The following is a 19973-nucleotide window of genomic DNA, read 5'->3' as shown; positions in this document are numbered from 1 at the left end:
TCTAAAGGTGTCATTAACACACATCAAATAAACAAACGTTACTCACCGCTGCCCTCTAAAGGTGCCATTAACAAACATCAAATAAACAAACGTTACTCACCGCCGCCCTCTAAAGGCGTCATTAACAAACATCAAATAAACAAACGTTACTCACCGCTGCCCTCTAAAGGCGTCATTAACAAACATCAAATAAACAAACGTTACTCACCGCCGCCCTCTAAAGGCGTCATTAACAAACATCAAATAAACAAACGTTACTCACCGCCGCCCTCTAAAGGCGTCATTAATAAACATCAAATAAACAAACGTTACTCACCGCTGCCCTCTAAAGGTGTCATTAACAAACATCAAATAAACAAACGTCGCTCACCGCTGCCCTCTAAAGGTGTCATTAACACACATCAAATAAACAAACGTTACTCACCGCTGCCCTCTAAAGGTGTCATTAACACACATCAAATAAACAAACGTTACTCACCGCTGCCCTCTAAAGGTGTCATTAACACACATCAAATAAACAAACGTTACTCACCGCTGCCCTCTAAAGGTGTCATTAACAAACATCAAATAAACAAACGTTACTCACCGCTGCTCTCTAAAGGTGTCATTAACAAACATCAAATAAACAAACATTACTCACCGCTGCCCTCTAAAGGTGTCATTAATAAACATCAAATAAACAAACGTTACTCACCGCTGCCCTCTAAAGGTGTCATTAACACACATCAAATAAACAAACATTACTCACCGCTGCCCTCTAAAGGCGTCATTAATAAACATCAAATAAACAAACATTACACACCACTGCCCTCTAAAGGTGTCATTAATAAACATCAAATAAACAAACGTTACTTACCGCTGCCCTCTAAAGGTGTCATTAACACACATCAAATAAACAAACGTTACTCACCGCTGCCCTCTAAAGGTGTCATTAACACACATCAAATAAACAAACGTTACTCACCGCTGCCCTCTAAAGGCGTCATTAACAAACATCAAATAAACAAACGTTACTCACCGCTGCCCTCTAAAGGTGTCATTAACAAACATCAAATAAACAAACGTCGCTTACCGCTGCCCTTTAAAAGGTGTCATTAATAAACATCAAATAAACAAACATTACTCACCACTGCCCTCTAAAGGTGTCATTAATAAACATCAAATAAACAAACATTACTCACCACTGCCCTCTAAAGGTGCCATTAACAAACATCAAATAAACAAACGTTACTCACCGCCGCCCTCTAAAGGCGTCATTAACAAACATCAAATAAACAAACATTACTCACCACTGCCCTCTAAAGGTGTCATTAATAAACATCAAATAAACAAACATTACTCACCACTGCCCTCTAAAGGTGCCATTAACAAACATCAAATAAACAAACGTTACTCACCGCCGCCCTCTAAAGGCGTCATTAACAAACATCAAATAAACAAACATTACACACCACTGCCCTCTAAAGGTGTCATTAACAAACATCAAATAAACAAACGTTACTCACCGCTGCTCTCTAAAGGTGTCATTAACACACATCAAATAAACAAACGTTACTCACCGCTGCCCTCTAAAGGTGTCATTAACACACATCAAATAAACAAACGTTACTCACCGCTGCCCTCTAAAGGCGTCATTAACAAACATCAAATAAACAAACGTTACTCACCGCTGCCCTCTAAAGGTGTCATTAACAAACATCAAATAAACAAACGTCGCTTACCGCTGCCCTTTAAAAGGTGTCATTAATAAACATCAAATAAACAAACATTACTCACCACTGCCCTCTAAAGGTGTCATTAATAAACATCAAATAAACAAACATTACTCACCACTGCCCTCTAAAGGTGCCATTAACAAACATCAAATAAACAAACATTACTCACCACTGCCCTCTAAAGGTGCCATTAACAAACATCAAATAAACAAACGTTACTCACCGCCGCCCTCTAAAGGCGTCATTAACAAACATCAAATAAACAAACATTTACTCACTGCCTTGCTCTAAAGGCATCATTGACAAATATCAAATACACAACCGTTACTCACTGTCGCCCTCTAAAGGTGTTATAGCACCAGTCTAATGTTATCACTTGTGCTGTTTTGTTTTTGTGAGACCCACAAAATCTGATCTACTATCTAAATGAAACTAGATCACTGTAAAGCACAGTAGCTTCAGTTTCTTTAGGTCCTCAGGCAGGGCTTAAATATGACATGGGTTGTTTTTAGCGGGCTATGTGGCTAGTAAAAGTCTGCCTGGAGTGAAAATGCATTTCCTCCCTGTGGTAACACTCCATAAAGCTGGTGCTGCAAATATAGGGCAAAGAATCATGCCACTGCACTTTAAGCTGAACCAGCTTGCTGATTTCTTTGTATTTGTTTGCTGTAGCTGATCTCTCAATTTAGGCCACACATTCTCTGAAAGCAACGGCTCCTCTGATCTCCTCAGTACTGTATGAATTTTGTGCACATGTATGTATTTTTCAAACCTTTGGCCATTATCAAGCATCTTAAAGGGGAATTCCTCCGATGTTTCAAACCTGCATAATTCAGTCATTGAGACATCAACCAAGTCATTAAGAGTGGTTTGGTGTGAAATGGAGCATTATATAGAAACTTACCATCTTAGGTTTCCTTACAGTGGTGCTGATAGGAACCAGGTGTTGCAATGACTACACCACAAATATAGCCATTTGATTTACTATTTAAAACCACCAGTAAATCTATATGTGCCTTCTTGGTTTTTAAGTGTAATACTGGTCCAAAAGTAAGTTTTCTGTTGGAACTGTTTGGCCTGTGTGTATTGCTCCATCACAAATGGATTAAAAAAAAATACCTTAAACCAAAATCTTATCTCAGAACTAGTAAACGCCTCGGGCATCAGGCAATTTATTCATAACCATTTTATGTAATAACTTTCTGAGAAAGAGAGATTTTAGAGCCATTAAACTCTTCAGATGTCTGGTTCCCATCACCACCGCTGTGAACAACGCTGGAGCATTTCGCATCAAACCACTGTGAAGGACTTTGTTTGTCTCTTCACTATTTAATTATGCAGGAATTAGGAATAATTGGTGGAACTCCCCTTCAACAAATGTGGAGGAAACTGTTACGTGGTCAGATCTACCACTCAACCACCTGGCCAACAAGAGAGACAAAGAAAAATGAAACAATAGATATTCTTATATGCATATTTCAAAATGTAAATAGAATATACTGGAACATATTATTATTGTCAGACCAAAACCTTGTATCTCTAAAAATGGTTCACAAGAGGAGGATAAAATGTTACTATGGTAACATGGTTACTTATGGTCAATTATTAAGTAATTTTGGGCCATTTTTGGCGCATTCATTATCAAATGTTCACAGACGGATAGTAGTGGGATATCTCCACATATGGAAAACATAATATTTTAAGCATATTGTTGCTGTCAGACCTTTTTTTTACTTCAGCTGAAGCTGCAGTTTTTAACTGATGTAAAAAAAAAAGAAGGGAAAATGGAGATACATGGTCTGACAGCAACAATGTGTTTAAAATATTATGTTTTCCATATGTGGAGATATCCCGCTACTATTCCTGTGTGATGTCTCCAACTGCATTTGGTCCAAATGCAGCCAAAGACAGCACACAGCACGACTGGGATTCAAAGCCTCAACTTCTGCTTATCTAAACAGCCTTTCCAAGTGCACACATTATGGGACAGTTACTATAGAGTACATCACCGATTAGCCTTTGACACCATTCCAATCATCAATCACCCTTTATCAGGGAACTAGTGGGGCGGACTGACCTCTAACCAGCGCGCCACTCTTCCACTTGCCACTACAAACATCTACACTTCGGGGTTTCAGACACCTGCTTCAGTATGAGAGGAGCTCTGGCTTGACTTAAAACTGGACCAGTGCTTGGCCACTTAAACCTCCGAACTCTTTCCTGCTTGACAGAAAATCCAGCTGATGTTAACACTAACCTGCTACAGTCACTACTGGGACAAGGCACAGTTATGTATAACTAGATGTACAGGGACTGATCCCCAGGGTGATTATAATATGTCTGCAAAACCATAACTCACCATTTAGACTAAATAAAGTGCACATAAATCAAACAGGGCTGGCTTCCCGATTCACATTAAGGCTAATCTGGGTATGGGAAGCTGGCCTTCAGTTATTATTCACCCATTCCCAGGTCACAACAGGTCTATGTGTAGTAGAAAAGTATGATGGAAAGCCATTGGGCTGGTTTCTTAGACATGGATTAGACTTAGTCTTGGATTACATTAGAATGCGGATAGAGTTGGATTCCAGGATATAGATTATGCCCAATCCCGGAGTAAACTTAAGTGTGGGACATTCTCTTTAGTCTATATTTAGACTTAAAGTAGGTCAGGATTAAAGCTAGAATTGCCTTACACTGCAATGCGAACAAGATCAGTTTCCTAGACTCAGACTTAAACCTAGACTGAAAAAGAATTTTCAGTGGTGATTCATCACTGGCACTGCTGTTCAGTCCCAGACTAGTTTTAATCCATGTCTGGGATGCTGGACCATGATATTTCACCATTAAAACTCCCATATAGTCTAGTTTAGATAGGCTTTATATGGGTCAATGTACAGTATAAAAGTTTTAAATATTAAAATAGTGGAAAGCCATAGGACTGGGTACCTGGACATGGATTAAACCTAGTTTTAGATTACACTGCAGCACAAATAGGTCAGTTCTTGGACAAAGATTAAAATTAATCTTGGACTAAATTTAAGCTCAAAGGAAAGTTTCCACTGGAAATTCTTTTTAGTCTAAACGGAGGCTTAATCTGATTCTGGGAATCATGCTAAAGGCATAACAGGTCTATGTACAGTACCAATGTGGCTGAAAAGAACTTTCAATTGTGATTCATCAATAGCACTGTAGTTTAGTCCAAGACTAGTCTTAATCCATGTCTGGGAAACTGGGCCATAGTGTTTCAGCATTAAAAATCCAATTTATCCTAGGTTTAGGCTTGATCTGGGTCTAGGAAAACGGACCAAGTCTAACTGATATCAGCTCCGGCTCAGATGGGACCAAAGCTGATCTCAGAAGAAGAAGAAATAACTGCCCATGAAGTTCACATCACAGCACCTCACCAGCCCCAGCGAGAGAGCTGTGCTCACGTACCCGCAGGGCGGCGCTGCTCCCGGGCTTGGCTTCCCCAGCTTTAGGCGTGAGGGCGGGGAAAGCCTGGACTGACAGGAGAACAAGGGTCAGGAAGGCAGTCCAGTGCAAAAGTGTCCCCCGAGTCCGCATAGCTTTCCAAAGAACGAGCAAAAGGAAGAAGAAGAAGAAACACCTATTGAGGTTTAGAAAGGCTGTCTAGGACACTGGCCACAGGTCCGGACTGCACTCTGTCCAGCCTCAGAGAAAAACAACATTCATCCAAAGTCTGTGAAATCCAACAGAAGCTCCGGTTATGCCCTCGTTGCCATCATGTCTCACGAGAACCTCCTCATACTCGTAAGTCTTCGAGCCCCTGAGCATTAGGTGCCACTGGCTCTGCACTGAATCCTGCCCTGATAAAAGTTCTCTTGCCCCTGGTGGTCCATGTGGGGGTCTTCACACTCCTAGAGCTCCCCTTCCTCCCCTCCTTGCCGGGTAATTCCTCGACACCTCCTGCTACGAGCAGCACCAACGCTTGAGGAGAAACTCTGCACCACTTCCAGCATCTGCCCCACCGTTCTACCCCCCAGCGCTCGTTCACGACTACAAGCGCCCCCCATCCCGCATGTACTCTCGTGAAGAAACGCACTCACCCGGTCCCCGCCCCCTCCGCTCCTCATTGGTCGGCTCGGGAGCGTAATGTGCGAGGAGGAGGGACCTATTGGGCACCAGCCGTGCGCGCCCCCGAGAGAAGCCCAGATGAATGAAGGCGAGTTCAAGGCAGCGCAGTGACCACAACAGAGTCTGTATTTCACCAGTTATAAAAAAATAATGGTTTTGTTTGTTTCTCATTTAATTTCACGAATATAAGTAGTTTAAAAAGTTTATTTTAGCAAAAACTTTCACCATTTATGAAAATGTCTTTAAAATAATTTCTCATAGAATTTCACAAATATAGGTACGATATTTCTTTTTAGCATTTTTCTCATTTTTTTTGTTTATGTTTCCCATATAATTTCACAAGTATAAGTAAAGTTTATTTTGGCATTTTTTATATTTCTTATATGATTCATATATAATATAATTTCAGATATAAGTAGTAAAAAGTGTTATTTCTCAAAAAAAGCAGCACTGAGTAAGTCTTATTAGTCTGATTAGTCTTACTTAAATCGCCGAAACGTCATTAATCGATAATCAAAATAGTCAAAACTGCTCAGCCCTTTTGCTTCCAATACTAAATGAGTCATTTCATGCGTAGATTTCTCAAACATCTGAAACCAAATTACAAATAACATTCTGAGAAAGGTTTGCATCATCAATAAATAATGAAAAGACAACAGTTCTTGTTATTGGCCTCATATAGCCAGTAGGACAACATACAGCCAGTGTGATTCACTTTAATTCATAAATAAAGTGCAGACAGCTGCAAACTGTAATGCTGGAATAAGAATCCAAGACAAAATACACTTTAGTGCTTGTATTTTAATGTCCTCCAAGGAGTGAAACAGTTTAATACGAAGCCCACAGTGTACTTTGATCCAAAAAGGAGGTCTATCATATGGTATGCAGTCTTTGTATGAATTCCAAGTTGTTAAACACAAGACATGTTCTTACAATGCAAGTGACTTGGTTTAGATTTACACTGAAACTGCCCTGCTGTCCTCAGACCTGGTCCATAGTACTACAAAAACTGAGAAATACCCTCAGCGGTTATCCTAGGAAGTACACATATGTAAGAAAGAAAAATAGAATAAAATAAAATGGATTTCAGTGGTTAGGCCACCTCATTTTCCCATCTTCTCATATACTGTGATCCTTAGGGAAAAAAATTCTCATGTAATCTGGTGTATAATTCAATATAACTGCAGCTATATACTATTTTTAAACTGTCTTTATTTTACAATCCATCCTTTTTTGATTTAAAAAGGACAAATCAGAAAACAAAATGCCATGTGAAACATTTTATAACCAACAAACGCAATGCAAAGATTAATGACCAACAACAGTAATAAAGATCTGGAATGAAAAGCCATAAAAGCCACAAACCGTGTTCGTTCGATCACCTTTTATCGTAAACTAGCAGCTTCAGAGGCGCCGTACGTGCATTTGAGGGATGACAGAATGATAGAAAAATACTCATCAGTAGTATCTGCATGAGAGCATGCACACTGTAGACAAGCGTGCACGAGTGAGGCCTTCTGGAGCTGCCTTAGATAAACGGAGTGCAGTTTTCCAAGAATAAAGACAAGAACACATTCATAATAAATAAATATGTACACTGAGAAACTGGAGTGTAAGAGAAAGCACATATAAAGCAGGTGTTAAGACTCCTGACATGGCCTGAAGACTTCAAAAAATACTAAATAACAAAAGAAAAACGTGATAACGCTTGTGGTCAGAGCATATAAAAGTGGGAATAAATAAGTAAAAAAAAAAAAAAACTGAAACGACTATAAACCCGCTTGACGACATGGATATTAATTATGACATTGAAGCTTATATATGCATCACTTAAGACTCTGCTAGGAAGATTATTTAAAAATGGGGAAAACTGGTTCTTTTAAAGGGGCATTCTAACCTAAAACTAGTATTTAACGTTTATGAAGTTATGAAGTACTCTGCAACACCGTGCCGCTCCCCTCATCGGATCACCAGGATTCACAGCTTTGCATCTTTTTGTGTTGTCATCCATCAGTGTTCTCTCACTACAATACCCTGCATGCAAAGCCACTGGGAATCCACCCCTTACTCTAATAAGAAATCCACTGACGTATAGGCTAACACATATAAACGGGATATTCAGCTTTCTAGAAGTAACGTTCGCCATCTGGCTTCTTTCTGTATTAGCAAAGGTAGTAGAACCCACCCCAAAGCGCTTGTACTTTTTCCAAAAGTTCTCCCTTCCTTCAAGACATATCATCAGAAGGGGGTGAATAAGCATGTTTACAACAAATATAGAGATGGTCAAGTTTTTAATTTTGGCCAGACTGCCCCTTTAACATCTGTGAATAGAAACATACACACAGGGCTTTCCTACGGACAGATGTTCAAGCCTCTGGAAACAGTTTCCTGCACTGGAACTTGATGGATGTTAGCTTATTCCAGTATGCGCATATTTTTCTTACAGATGAAAATTTGATAGATGTGCATGACCACAGATTTTCCAGATATGAATACTGACTGTCTGATTGATATTGCAGTGGGGGGAAGAGAAAAAAAACAAAAAAACTGGCCGTTAAGTTCAAGTAAGAAACACGTAGAAGGCGAAGCTCTGGTGATTTTGGTGTGTGATTTAGTCAACATAGCAAAGGTACTACAAAGCAATTGGGAGAAACAAGAGTTGCTTTCCTAAGCCAGCATCTCTGGGACTGATAATTTGTTCCCCACTGGTCTGGTCCCACTTACTGAAAAAGATGCTTTCTGCGTGCAGGAGAAAAAAAAAAAAAAGGTTTGAGGGCTGCAGTTACATATGGCTTTAGCAAGAACATAAGCAGTCCAAAGCCTCTTGTGGTCGACAGAGAGGAATTGAAGCGTTTCTTTTCCCCGCAATAAATGTCACAATCAGTTAAGCACACATCTCAAATCTTAGGACAAAATGACAGACAAGAAACAACAAAGATGACAGGAAAAAAAAAAAGAACACATTTTCCAATTTAAAGCATCAGTGTTATTAGGAACTCCATATGCTTTATAAAAAAAAAATCATCATGATAAAAAAATAAGAATGGCATTTGTTAAGTGGTTCAGTGACTCTTCTCGGAGAGCTCCGGACGAGCAGTGCACTTTTGGTTTGGACTGGTAGACTCTCAGTCTTCACACTCCTCATATGTGGTCTCATCAAAGGGCCGGTCGAGAGTGGGCAGGATTCTGTGTCGGGAATATTTCAGCTGCAGCAAGTCGCCCACTTCACTGATCGCACTCAGAGCCTGCGAACAACACAGACAACACCATGCTGTCAGAATCACACGGGCAGCTTGTAACATACTGGTCTGGTGAGACTACAGCTGCATACAGAAGTTTGAATGCCTCTGGCCAAGTTAGTACAGAGAACACATTAATATGACATTTTTCTTTTCTGCAAATTTTAGTGCACTAACCTCTAATTATTTGCTAAGCTTAATATACTGAAAAATATCTAAAATAAAATATAAAAGAATGAAATGTGCCATAACTTTTACACAGATCACATTTTACCCCCCACTATTATATTAAAATCAACATAAACAATAATCCTGCATTAAAATGTGCAGAAGTTGTTCCGTGTAAAGGATGTGTTAACAGAACATGCACTTTGACCAGGGTGCTCTAACATTTGCACACAATACAGAGTACAGTTTAATTTCACCACATTTGTCCAGAATTACTGTCGCTTTGCTGTACCATTGTCTGCAATTACCAGGACTGTCAACCAACTAAAATAATTCATCAGAACTAACAGCATTATTTTGTGGTGTCACGATGAATCGCATTTGCCTTATTTGATCAAATTTGACCCTTAACAAAGATTCTTCCATTATAAAAGCAGAGAACAAAATAACCTTCAAAAGATAATTACTAATTTCAATAATAAATATTCAACAGAAATGATGCCAACATTACTGAATCTAATTATTCTTTTTAATTAAATGTGAATATTTGTACTTGTTTTATTTATCCAAATTTGACCCTACAAATACAGATTTTTGTTCCATTTAAAAAGTGAGTTTCCAATTTTTATCGCTAATGTCCAGTGAGAGCAACAGTGGCTGCATGTTCTAACCAAGGAGTGTGTATATCATCTATATATTCTACATAGAGTCAGTGGTTCAACTCTTTTGTGATTGGAGCTTCTCACTCTCATGCATAGAGCTTGTGGGTTCTAGATATGGTGGCGTCTCTCAAGGAGAACTGTAGCTCCACTTTTCTGATGCTTTTGTTCGTTTGCTGCTGGTTGATTTAGCCAAAGATCTTTCACAAACGCTGTAAAGCATAGTCTGCTGAGCGTGCACTGGAACGATGGGGCTAGAACCACTGATTCTACCACAGCAACAAACCATGTGCTGCTGCTGGGCCTCAACCTGCACTACTGCAGATAGTTTCAAGGGTCAAACTAGAAAATGTGATGAAAATATTAAAAGTTGCATTAAAAATGATTGTTGACTTTGACAGTTACACAAACTTTGGTTTCCCCTTTTTTTATCAGATCTTTGAACATATTTGCTGAGTAAAAAAAAAAAAATCATAAATTATTTTGCTAAGTAAATATGACATATGATACATAACTGCAGCAGACACCAGATTTCCAAGTCAGTTTCATGTCTCCTAAATCCACTAGGGGCACTAAGCATATCATTCGGTTTCCTCACACAAGGATATATTTTTGCCTAATAGTGTCATTCGCTTTATGAAGTAAACATCACCTTGTTTAGAAGCTGCTGGAAACCTGTTTCTCCTATAAATGATTAAAATCCTATTCAATTCTTCACAAACATTTTCTTAGCCGCTTATCTTTATGGGTCATGGGGGGACCCGGAGCCTATCCCAGCGGTCATTAGGTGGAAGGCAGGAAAACCCAGCACAGGTCGCCAGTCCATGACGGGGCCCCATTAAATTCTAATAAAAACCAAAATAAATTGCAATGGTATTTTCCCTTCCTTTGGAAGTGGTTAGTAATCGGCGTGAAACAGTCTAGCAGCAGAAGATTTAAACATTCAAATAAATGTTTTCTGCATTTGAGTGTGAATTTGAATTGATCGATTGTGATGCACTACAAAAAACATAGGGGGCAGCAAACCTTCTATTGTGTCCTTACGTAAAAAGAAATCACTCGAAGCAAAACTCTGATTAACTGACTATAGAAAAAAAATTTCACTTGCAGGGCAGTGACGAGGAATGAAGAGGGTTTCTTTTCTCTCGAGCAACGAGAGCACACGCCACAGCTACCTCTCATAACAGAGTTCAAGCCCCAGTCCATCAATCCTCTGAAGTTTAGTGTCTCTAACTTGATACTCCCCTCTTTGTTTGAATGCAATTACTGATAAAGGAATGCGAGGCTGCATCTTCAAAGTGTCCCATGCCATAAATTAATTGACAATGTCAGCTCTCTTTGGCAGCCTGCAGTTGAGGGGTTTACATAAGAAGTGCCTGCCACAGGGGTCTGCTCTGGCAGGAGATCAAAGAGCATCTTAATCTGCCTCCCCAAGGACTCTTGATTTAACCATGCTGAAAAGCACTCCGGCCGTCACCCCCACCCCTCCAACCCCCTCCCCTCTAAGAAAACAGGCCCAACTTTGATGTGACCGGTTATCGCATCCACGCATTTTTCAGCCGTTTCTGCGAGATGTTCCCCACGTATCTGCTCGCTAGCCGAACGGAGACGCTATGAAGGCCCGACATCGGAAACTTATTTAACCAGGATATCAATTACAGTCTCTCTCTCTCTCTCTCTGATGTCACTCCCAGTCTTTCATGTGTGTTTTATTGCTGTCAGCTAATGATCCTGTCAGCATTATTTATGGGTTTGTCACATTTCTCCCATCAAACACATTTTCATGTAAAAGCTCTGCAGCGGGTGAGACTTTTTGCAGCTTTCTGGTCTTTTTGTAGATGAGAGGCTTTCCTCGGTGAGCTTCCTCCCCTCTCTTCCTCCTCCTCAGGCCTACAGATGAGCCTTGTGCTGCTGTCACCTGACCTGGGTACAGACTTGGACAGCATTGGCTCAAAAAGCATCCAATACTCTGCTGCCTTTGCTACACCACTAACACAATTGCTATGCTAGACTCCAACCAATTTCAATGCACTGCAACTAAAACACAGTGGGCGATATAGCTTCACTGTTCACAACTAATGGTCTAAACACTGAAGCCCTGATCTGATCCATCAGGCCAGCCTGGCGCATTTGTAAAATTTTTGCATGGCTGGTTTGAAAAGCATGCAGGATGAGTGTTCTTTGTGTTAGAGAGTTTATAGCACTTACCTGATCTAGCATTTCTTTGGTGTGTGCTGCAGACACACAGAAGCGTGCCCTGGACTCGATGATAGGAGTAGCAGGGAAGCCCACTACCACCACACCTATATTCCTCTTCAACATCTCTCGACCAAAAGCCCTGGACACAACAAAGAATAACATCTAAAAAAAATGCACATTTCCCTATTATACATTTTGTAGAACCCATATAAATGTATAGAGACCCCAAAAGGATGGGGGGGGGCTTCTATAATCGATAAAAAAATAAAAAACTCCTGCCCGCAAAATGACCTGAGATTTCTTAATGATTTCTCAAGGTAATTTTCTCAAGAAATATAGGGAAAACTTAAGCACATTTACATTCACTTTGAAGATGCCGTTTCAGTGCTCGCCAACAAACATCCTGATTTCACATCAGAGCACAATTGGAAATTAAAATTAAAATGCAACAGACTGTTTGGGAGGAAGGTTTACAGAAACATATACAAGGTATTGTTTATAGAGCAGCTACAGCTTTCTGGACAACTTCATGGCCACAGGTGGATGCATACGAAGTGTTTGGAGAATAACCTGTGTGTAAAAGAAGACATCCAGAAATGTATCCTGAAATAATTCATTTGGGGTAATTAATAATCTCAGGTCATTTCACAGGCAGGAGGTTTTTTTTTTTTTTTTTTTTTTAAATATGTCTTTTCTCTATTTTTTATTACTATTATTCAGCTAGTAATTCTAAGCCTTATAATTCAGTAACAACTCTGAATTATTTAGTAGCAGAACTGTATAAAAGTCAGAGAAGACTATTTATTTTATTTCCTTCCCAAATGTCCATTAAGTAGATTTTACTTTTTTGCTAAGCAGAAAATTACTCAACAAAAATCCTCAACAACCACACACAATATTACATTTTTTTAGTATTCAGTTTTATTATGTGTCTAGTATTTGCCTTTATTGCTGTTTTCATTCTTTTCAGCAGACTGGAAAACTTTCAGTTTTTCAAAGAAATCTGCGGTGATACTTTTCCACAGCTCCAAAGTTCAGTCTTAGAAGCTGGTTTTGCATTTTCTTCTTCTCACCATCCAAATAATCCCAAACACATTCAGCGATATTAAGGTCTGGACTCTAGGGTGGTCAGTCCATTGTTCAAGCTGGTTCAGCTTCAGTTTCCTTTTCTCAGTGAGGTTTTCCTTGATCGCTAAACATCCTTTCTGACCCACAGCGCTGAGTCGTCTTCTCACAGGGAAAGGATGGACAGAAACACCTGTGGATGTTTTCAGATCTGAACCTGCATGCTTTTCTCCTCTCTCTATTTAAGTGACATTTATCTGATAGAAACAGCTTTAGTGGTCTACCAGGTTTTGCATGATTGTTAAGAGTCCCGTTTCCTCTGTATCCTTTAAAGACTCCATTTTTGGTAACTTATTTTCCTTTATTATTTTTTTTACTTTATTATTTCTTATGCAAACGGATCATCTTATTTCAAACCTGCTCTGAAACAAAGTTCTTGTATTTAATGCTGGATTTGACTGGAAATGAAGGAAATGAAGGGTGGTCGCTCACTTTTACACTACACAGCTATGTGCAGGCTCTTAAGGTTTAAGGTCCTAAACATTTTTTAAACACTAATAACGGTGGACACAGTGAATTGGAGTCAGCCATTCTGGGCTGAAATCATGTGTTCATGCATTTGCTCCCAGCAGAGTCGTGATGCAGGCTGAAAGGTGGAAGCTCACCCAATCTTGGCAGGCATATAGACCATCAGGGGAACCACAGGTGAATCGTTGTTGCCATAGATGATAAAGCCCATCTCCCGTAGCCTCCTGCGGAAATAGACTGTGTTTTCCGCCAGCTGCTGGATGCGCTCTGTGCCTGGAACAGACACACATACACAAAAAGACATTTCAAACACTGACGCTTTCAGAGAGGGGGGGGGGAACAAAGCCTTTCACTTGGCGTTAATCTGCTTTTTCCACAGGCCTTTCATGCGATCAAACAATTAAACTTACCAATCCACAAGACCCATTACTGGAGTTAACAGGGAAGCTGACCACCTGAGCTATAAACTTTATCATCGGACTGGAGCAAGAGCCGAGCCGCGGCTCCGCATGCAGTCCGTCCCGAACTGTTAAAAGGAGAAATATTTTATACCTGCTGATTTTATTCAGCTTTTTAAATTTCCCCTGTGATGTCATCGAACCGCATGCCCTTTGCACAAAGAGGGATAAGATGTTTACTATTCATGTTTCCAGTGTGAGGTTTTATCACACATCATCAAGCTCCATCTAAGCCCTCATGCCTCCGCCAAAGAGATGCTAATCGTCTGGCTAAACAAAACCTGGCGCTGTATGTAACAGAGGTGCTCTGAAGTGGCTGCGTCAGAAAAACTCCACAGCGAGATCGGACGCAGAGAGATTAGCCTAATGAGAAATGTGCTGTAAACAAACAGGCCTTCGCAAAACGACATGCTCAGAGAAAGTAAATTCAAAGGCTTTCTCTTGAGAGGGGCGTGCGTTCCCCCAAGAAGGCCCACAATGCAATCAGACCCTTCAGACGTTTCAGCCAAGTGATCTGCTCAAAAGCGCTTTCTGAAAACTTCAGTTTTCACTTCTCAAACGTTCCACGCATGCCAAGCAACAGCAGTGAGGAATTTCCTGTTCTGTGCTAACGTTCCACCCTGGTGTCACCTATGGATGTTCTGTACGCTGGAGCTTGGCCAGTGACAATGATCAAAAATCTGGGTGTGTCGTCTCAGTGTGAAGTGGGTGAGGATGATCAGCCAACTTAATCCTTCACAGCCACAGTCTTACAGAGCTTAGAGGGTAAAAGCAAACTCCTCAGGAGAACGTCTGCCAGTTAATTTGTGCAATCTTGCTGAAAGACAGCTGCGCTAGCATATTAAAGAAATAAGCCATGAGAGCTACACTTTTTTGTATCTAAAGAGTGATGTTAGGTGACAGTTAAACCCCCACCAGTGGTGAAATTATTGTAACACAGAATTATCAAGTGTCTTACTGCTTTCCTACAATGTCAAAAACATATAGGGTATAATAAAATCCAATAGAATATACAGCCATACATTTTAATAAATTGTGTTCAATAAAAAATTATTTAGATCGAAGATAATTTCATTAACAACCGTTGTAGGGTTTTTAATAGCACTATTAGAATATTGTGCTATGGGTATGATATTGATGGTCTTCATGACAAATAACCTACAGCCTGGGTATGAAAACAAGTCCTAATAAATACATTTCTTAAAGAGAATGTTGGAGAATGTTTTTTGGTTTTTCTTTTACAAGAATTGCTTCTAAGAACATTATAGACTTTTTTGGGTTTGTCTTTTGTGAATCTGGCTCTGGATATGTTGATGAACCTGAACCACAATAGTGACCATTCGGTATTACCACAAATTTTAAAGGAGTTCTCATTGGTATTACCCTAAGTTCTAAGGGCGTTCTCGTAAACGCTATAGAAACCCAGAAAGAGCACGTCTACAGAGAAGAGCTTTGATTGGCTGTGTTAAGCTAGCCGCCTTTCAATAATGAACAGTTAAACTAGTTGTGTATAAAATGTGAGTGGACAGCTATTAAACACAGAGATAGCTGGAAAAAAGGACTTTTCTCATGCTAGATATACAAGATGGTTCAAAGTGTGCACATTCTAATAAAAATATAGTGATTTTAAATGTAATGTTTTAAAATAACTGGCAACATGGGAAGTGGAGGTGCTGAGGGGGCTGTAGCATCCCCAGATTCCAGTATTATTTAACCTCAACTGCAAAAATATATATATTTTTTATTTAATGTTTTATACTGATAAAGATATGATTACAATAGTACATTATTCACTAATGGCCATTGAAAACACGTCCTTTGGCAAGCTTTGCCCGAGTTCTCTTTGAATTCTCTTTCAACACACTCACAATTATTATATTCATGCACTCAGTGAAGGGGTCTGAAGCACCACCAACACTACAAAATGATCTTCAGGGCGTTGTGTTCGATTACATATTTCCATCAGAAAGGTCACCAGATCCACAAAACTTACACTGAGCAGCTTTAAACCTGAAAAATTAAACTAACGCTTAAATGTTTTGAATTCATTTCTCATAAATGCTAAAGAAGCCCAGAAAGAGAACCAAGTCCCCTTTAAAGCACTGAGGTCAGATGCAGCTGGTTCCCTTTCAGGTTCACTTCAACAGAAGTTGGTTCATTTAAAAAGAATGAAAGTGAACATGTGAAAACACCTGTACACTTTACAGGCTGCAATTCCTGGGCCTTATTAGTCCTCGATAGCCCTTAACAAATGTCAGCACGTCCACAGAGAAGAGCTTTGATCAGCTGTGTAAAATGTCCGGGATGTAAAATGTTCAGGATAGCGACTCAAGAAAAAGGAGACTGTAGAAGACAGCACTGAAAATCGAATCCAGTATCGACCTTAGAATCAGAAATCATATCGGACCTGTATCGTTACACCTCGACAGCTTGGAAAAGACAACGCAAAAGGATTTAGCCAGAAAAGATCAGTAACAGCCACGCACACACACCAAAATCAAACAGGTCCGCCAGAGCCAGCTGTGCAGCCACACGTTGGCCCTGACTGCAGCGCTCAGTCTCAATTAGGACTGTTACATCAAATATTCTCAGCAGTGAAAACGTACCATCTGGTGGCCCGCGGGCAGGTTTAGCTTTACAGAACGGGGCGCTTTTCTGAAACAGGAGTCAGAAAGCAGTAAACGGAGGAATGGAGCGAGGGAGTAAAGGATAGGCCTGCAGTGTGACAGAGCAGCGGACGTGTGCGTGTGTGGGTTTATCTCTGATGAGCGCTTGTGAAAGGAGACTTGACTGGCTGTGAAATCTGAGTCCTCCAACGATCCCTCTCCATGTAAATTGGCTACTGACAGATAAAGCAGGCTCCACATGTCATGACTGGGTCACCCACTTTGTGGTAAGGAAATGGAGCCTGACCGTTCGTGTAACATTAAACACCTCGTTTCACAGCGAGCGCGCCTTATTCCTCTCTCCGTGAGCACGGGCTGCTGTGCCCTCGCCCTGCACCCTTACAAGGCACTGTGGGAAAATACAACCAGAGACATTTTGAGAGCATTCTGAACATCATCCCGATTGGACCTGAAAGATCAGGATCTGAGCTGATAAAGGAATTCTGGAATAGATTTCATCAGCTGTATTAATCCCAATACATTTCCAATCCTTATATTAGAAAACGTATTGTCTTTCCATACTGTGACGTATTTGTGAATGAAAAGCGGAATCAGGGAGGGTCTCTGAGTGAGCCAAGCTTTTTCCCCTCGATGACAGGCAGGGGTTAAATGATGGGTGGGGGGGGTTAAACATGATATTATCTGTTAATATTATTCTTCCCTTCCCACTCGTGCCATGGTGATGAAATCAAAACACAGAAGACATTTTAGAGGCAGGGAAAAGTCTCTACGTTTTGATTACATTTCTTGGGAAAACTAGAATTTTCTCTTTAAAATGTTGTAATATGATGGACTGAGCTTGATATGACATTAACTAACAAAGGTCCGTGAAAAGGTCCATTTTTATTTCAGGTTGACTTTTAAAGCCATTATCTATATCGGCAGTCTGATCGTGGCTCAGATCATTTGCCTAAAGTTGGTCTAGAACATGAGACAGCAAAGTGTGTATCAGCAAGTTGAGGTGTCAGTTGAATGTTTATGTTGTCATCTTTCATCAATGTACACATTTTGGACACAAAAAGGACATTTCTCATGCTAGATCAAATTTTAAAGATTATATTCCAGACAGTTTTCAAAGATGTGGTCTAAATAACAGAAGATGGTTCAAAGTGTGCACATTCTACTAAAATATAGGGACTATAATGTAATAGTTTAAAATAACTGACAAGGATATGAGAAGTGGGCCTGCTGTGGGGGCTGTAGCATCCCCTGTTGTTTTGATGTTTTGAATTCATATCAATTTGTTTTTTCAACCATTACGCCTCTCGCTTATAGAACTTATTCCTTATATTTTGTTACTTTATTAGTTGTGCATTCACTCTAGAACCTTCTGCTGTGGTTTTGCTGGAAAAAAGACAGAACCTTGTCCTGAAAAAAAGGTCTGAATCTTCAGCAGGTAGCTTGACTATGATGGGGGCACAATCTGTTTCTGCATACTGCATTAGATTAAGTGACCCTTATTAGCCCAACATCGGGGAAATTTCACCTCCGCAATCTAACCTGTCCGTGTTGTGAAACCACATACACACACTAGGGGGCTGTGAGCACACTTGCCCTGAGCAGTGTGCAGCCCTATCTGCAGCACCCTGGGAGTCAGTCATGTCCTTTTGGCTCAGGGGATCGAACTGGCGACCTTCCGGTCACAAGGCTGGTTCCCTAACTTCTAGCCCATGACTGCCAACATATCAGCAATCTGATCGTCGCTCAGCTAATTTGCCTAAAGTTTGTCTAGAACAAGAGACAGCAGAGGGAGAAGTGTGTGTATCAGCAAGTTGAGGCATCAGCTGAATGCCTATATTGTCCTCTTTTATCAATGTACATATTATCAAGTGAATTCAATTATAAAAAAGTACAATTTTGCACTACATCATTGTGTACACCACATATATGCTGCTTAAAATTTCAGCATTACCAACTCAAAATAATGTCCTGTGTTCCTGGTTTTTGGCAGCTGAGCATAGAGTACCTAAACTGGACTGATTGCCAAGTCAAAACCTGCACAGTGCAGCTGTATCACCAGCAAAAACCCAAATATCGGATTAGAACGTGGCACTGATGGATGCTGAATGTTAGAGGACTAAGACTGAGACATCTCTACCCCATTTAACTGTACATCTGCAGCACCCAACAGCACTAAGCCCTGAATTCGTGAATCCCTTTTGTCAGGCTCACAGTGAAGTCGATCAGCAGAGTCAACCTGCCGCTCTTATCACACCCTGAAAGATAAGAGTAAACAGCGGCTCTTACTGCTGACAACGATTATGGCCTCTGTGGGGTTCAGCTCCTACGAGAGCCCTTGATGAACAGCAGCTCTTCCACAGAGAAGAGCGCTGATCAACTACGGAAAAGTGCACAACTGCAACAGAAAGGAGCATCTGAAAGCAATAACGCTGGAGAGGAACTCAAACTGCCGGACTTCAAGCCCTTCAGTCAGCGAGCAGATCCTCCAGGAGGTGGGGGAGGGGGTGCTGCGGGGTTGGAGGTGCACTGGGGTGGAGAAGGGCTCTCCAAAGTAAATCTTTCTGGGGTACCCTTTCAACAGCTAGTTTCACAATGCACGACCCCCCACCCCCACCCCCACCCCCCACCCCAACCCCCCATAACTCCTTCCAGACACTGTGACTGGAGGATTTGAAGCGAGAGAAGGACCGAGAGAGGCTGAAAGAGCTTCCAGATGTGGGGGGCCATTTCCCCCCCCCAAAAAAGCCAGTTCCTCCTCACTTCCTTTTCATCTGAAGGGGAGAGATAAGTACAAACACCCATGTGGAGTTCAGGGCTATGGAGGTATAAACCCCCCCCCACCACCACCAGCCCCTGTCCACATGGCCCTCTCAAAAACAGGGCACCACGAGGCTCTGCAGCACCTTCAAGGCTCAAATCCATCATCCTTCTGTTCATCTGTGCTGCTTCTGCTGACCGCTAGGTTCACATGCAGCTGTCCAGCTCCTGATCTGATCTTCATCTCAGCAGATGAGAGCTGACTGACTGGACCGGTACGTGGACCAGAGCCGAACCAATATACTGGTTGGCTAATAACTTGGGTCACTGGTGACTATCTATGGTTTTGTTTGTATCAAAAATAATGTTTACCGTGTGGATTCGACTTCAAGGCCTTCAATGACAGGACTAAATGGTTGTGCCATAGTGCAAGTCCAATATGGACAGCAGTACAGGCTGA

At 40.8% G+C, this 19973-nt stretch overlaps 2 protein-coding genes across 2 annotated transcripts in view; both read right to left on the bottom strand.

Moving 5' to 3' along the window:
• Positions 1-5742, bottom strand: part of ism2a (isthmin 2a) — a 48244-nt gene extending 42502 nt beyond the window's left edge. The window contains exon 1 of the mRNA XM_017686668.2: positions 5154-5742. Coding sequence (XP_017542157.2) covers positions 5154-5282 — 129 coding nt within the window. The 5' untranslated portion in view covers positions 5283-5742. The remainder of the gene's footprint in view (positions 1-5153) is intronic.
• Positions 5743-6513: 771 nt separating this feature from the next.
• Positions 6514-19973, bottom strand: part of sptlc2a (serine palmitoyltransferase, long chain base subunit 2a) — a 40238-nt gene continuing 26778 nt past the window's right edge. The window contains exons 10-12 of the mRNA XM_017686667.2: positions 13809-13944; positions 12088-12217; positions 6514-9058 (exon numbers count right to left, since the gene is read on the bottom strand). Coding sequence (XP_017542156.2) covers positions 8939-9058; positions 12088-12217; positions 13809-13944 — 386 coding nt within the window. The 3' untranslated portion in view covers positions 6514-8938. The remainder of the gene's footprint in view (positions 9059-12087; positions 12218-13808; positions 13945-19973) is intronic.

Source organism: Pygocentrus nattereri, chromosome 10 (genome assembly GCF_015220715.1).
Source record: "Pygocentrus nattereri isolate fPygNat1 chromosome 10, fPygNat1.pri, whole genome shotgun sequence".
NCBI lineage: Eukaryota > Metazoa > Chordata > Actinopteri > Characiformes > Serrasalmidae > Pygocentrus > Pygocentrus nattereri.
The sequence above is the reverse complement of the archived record's forward strand: the minus strand, read 5'-3'. Positions and strand labels throughout refer to the sequence as shown.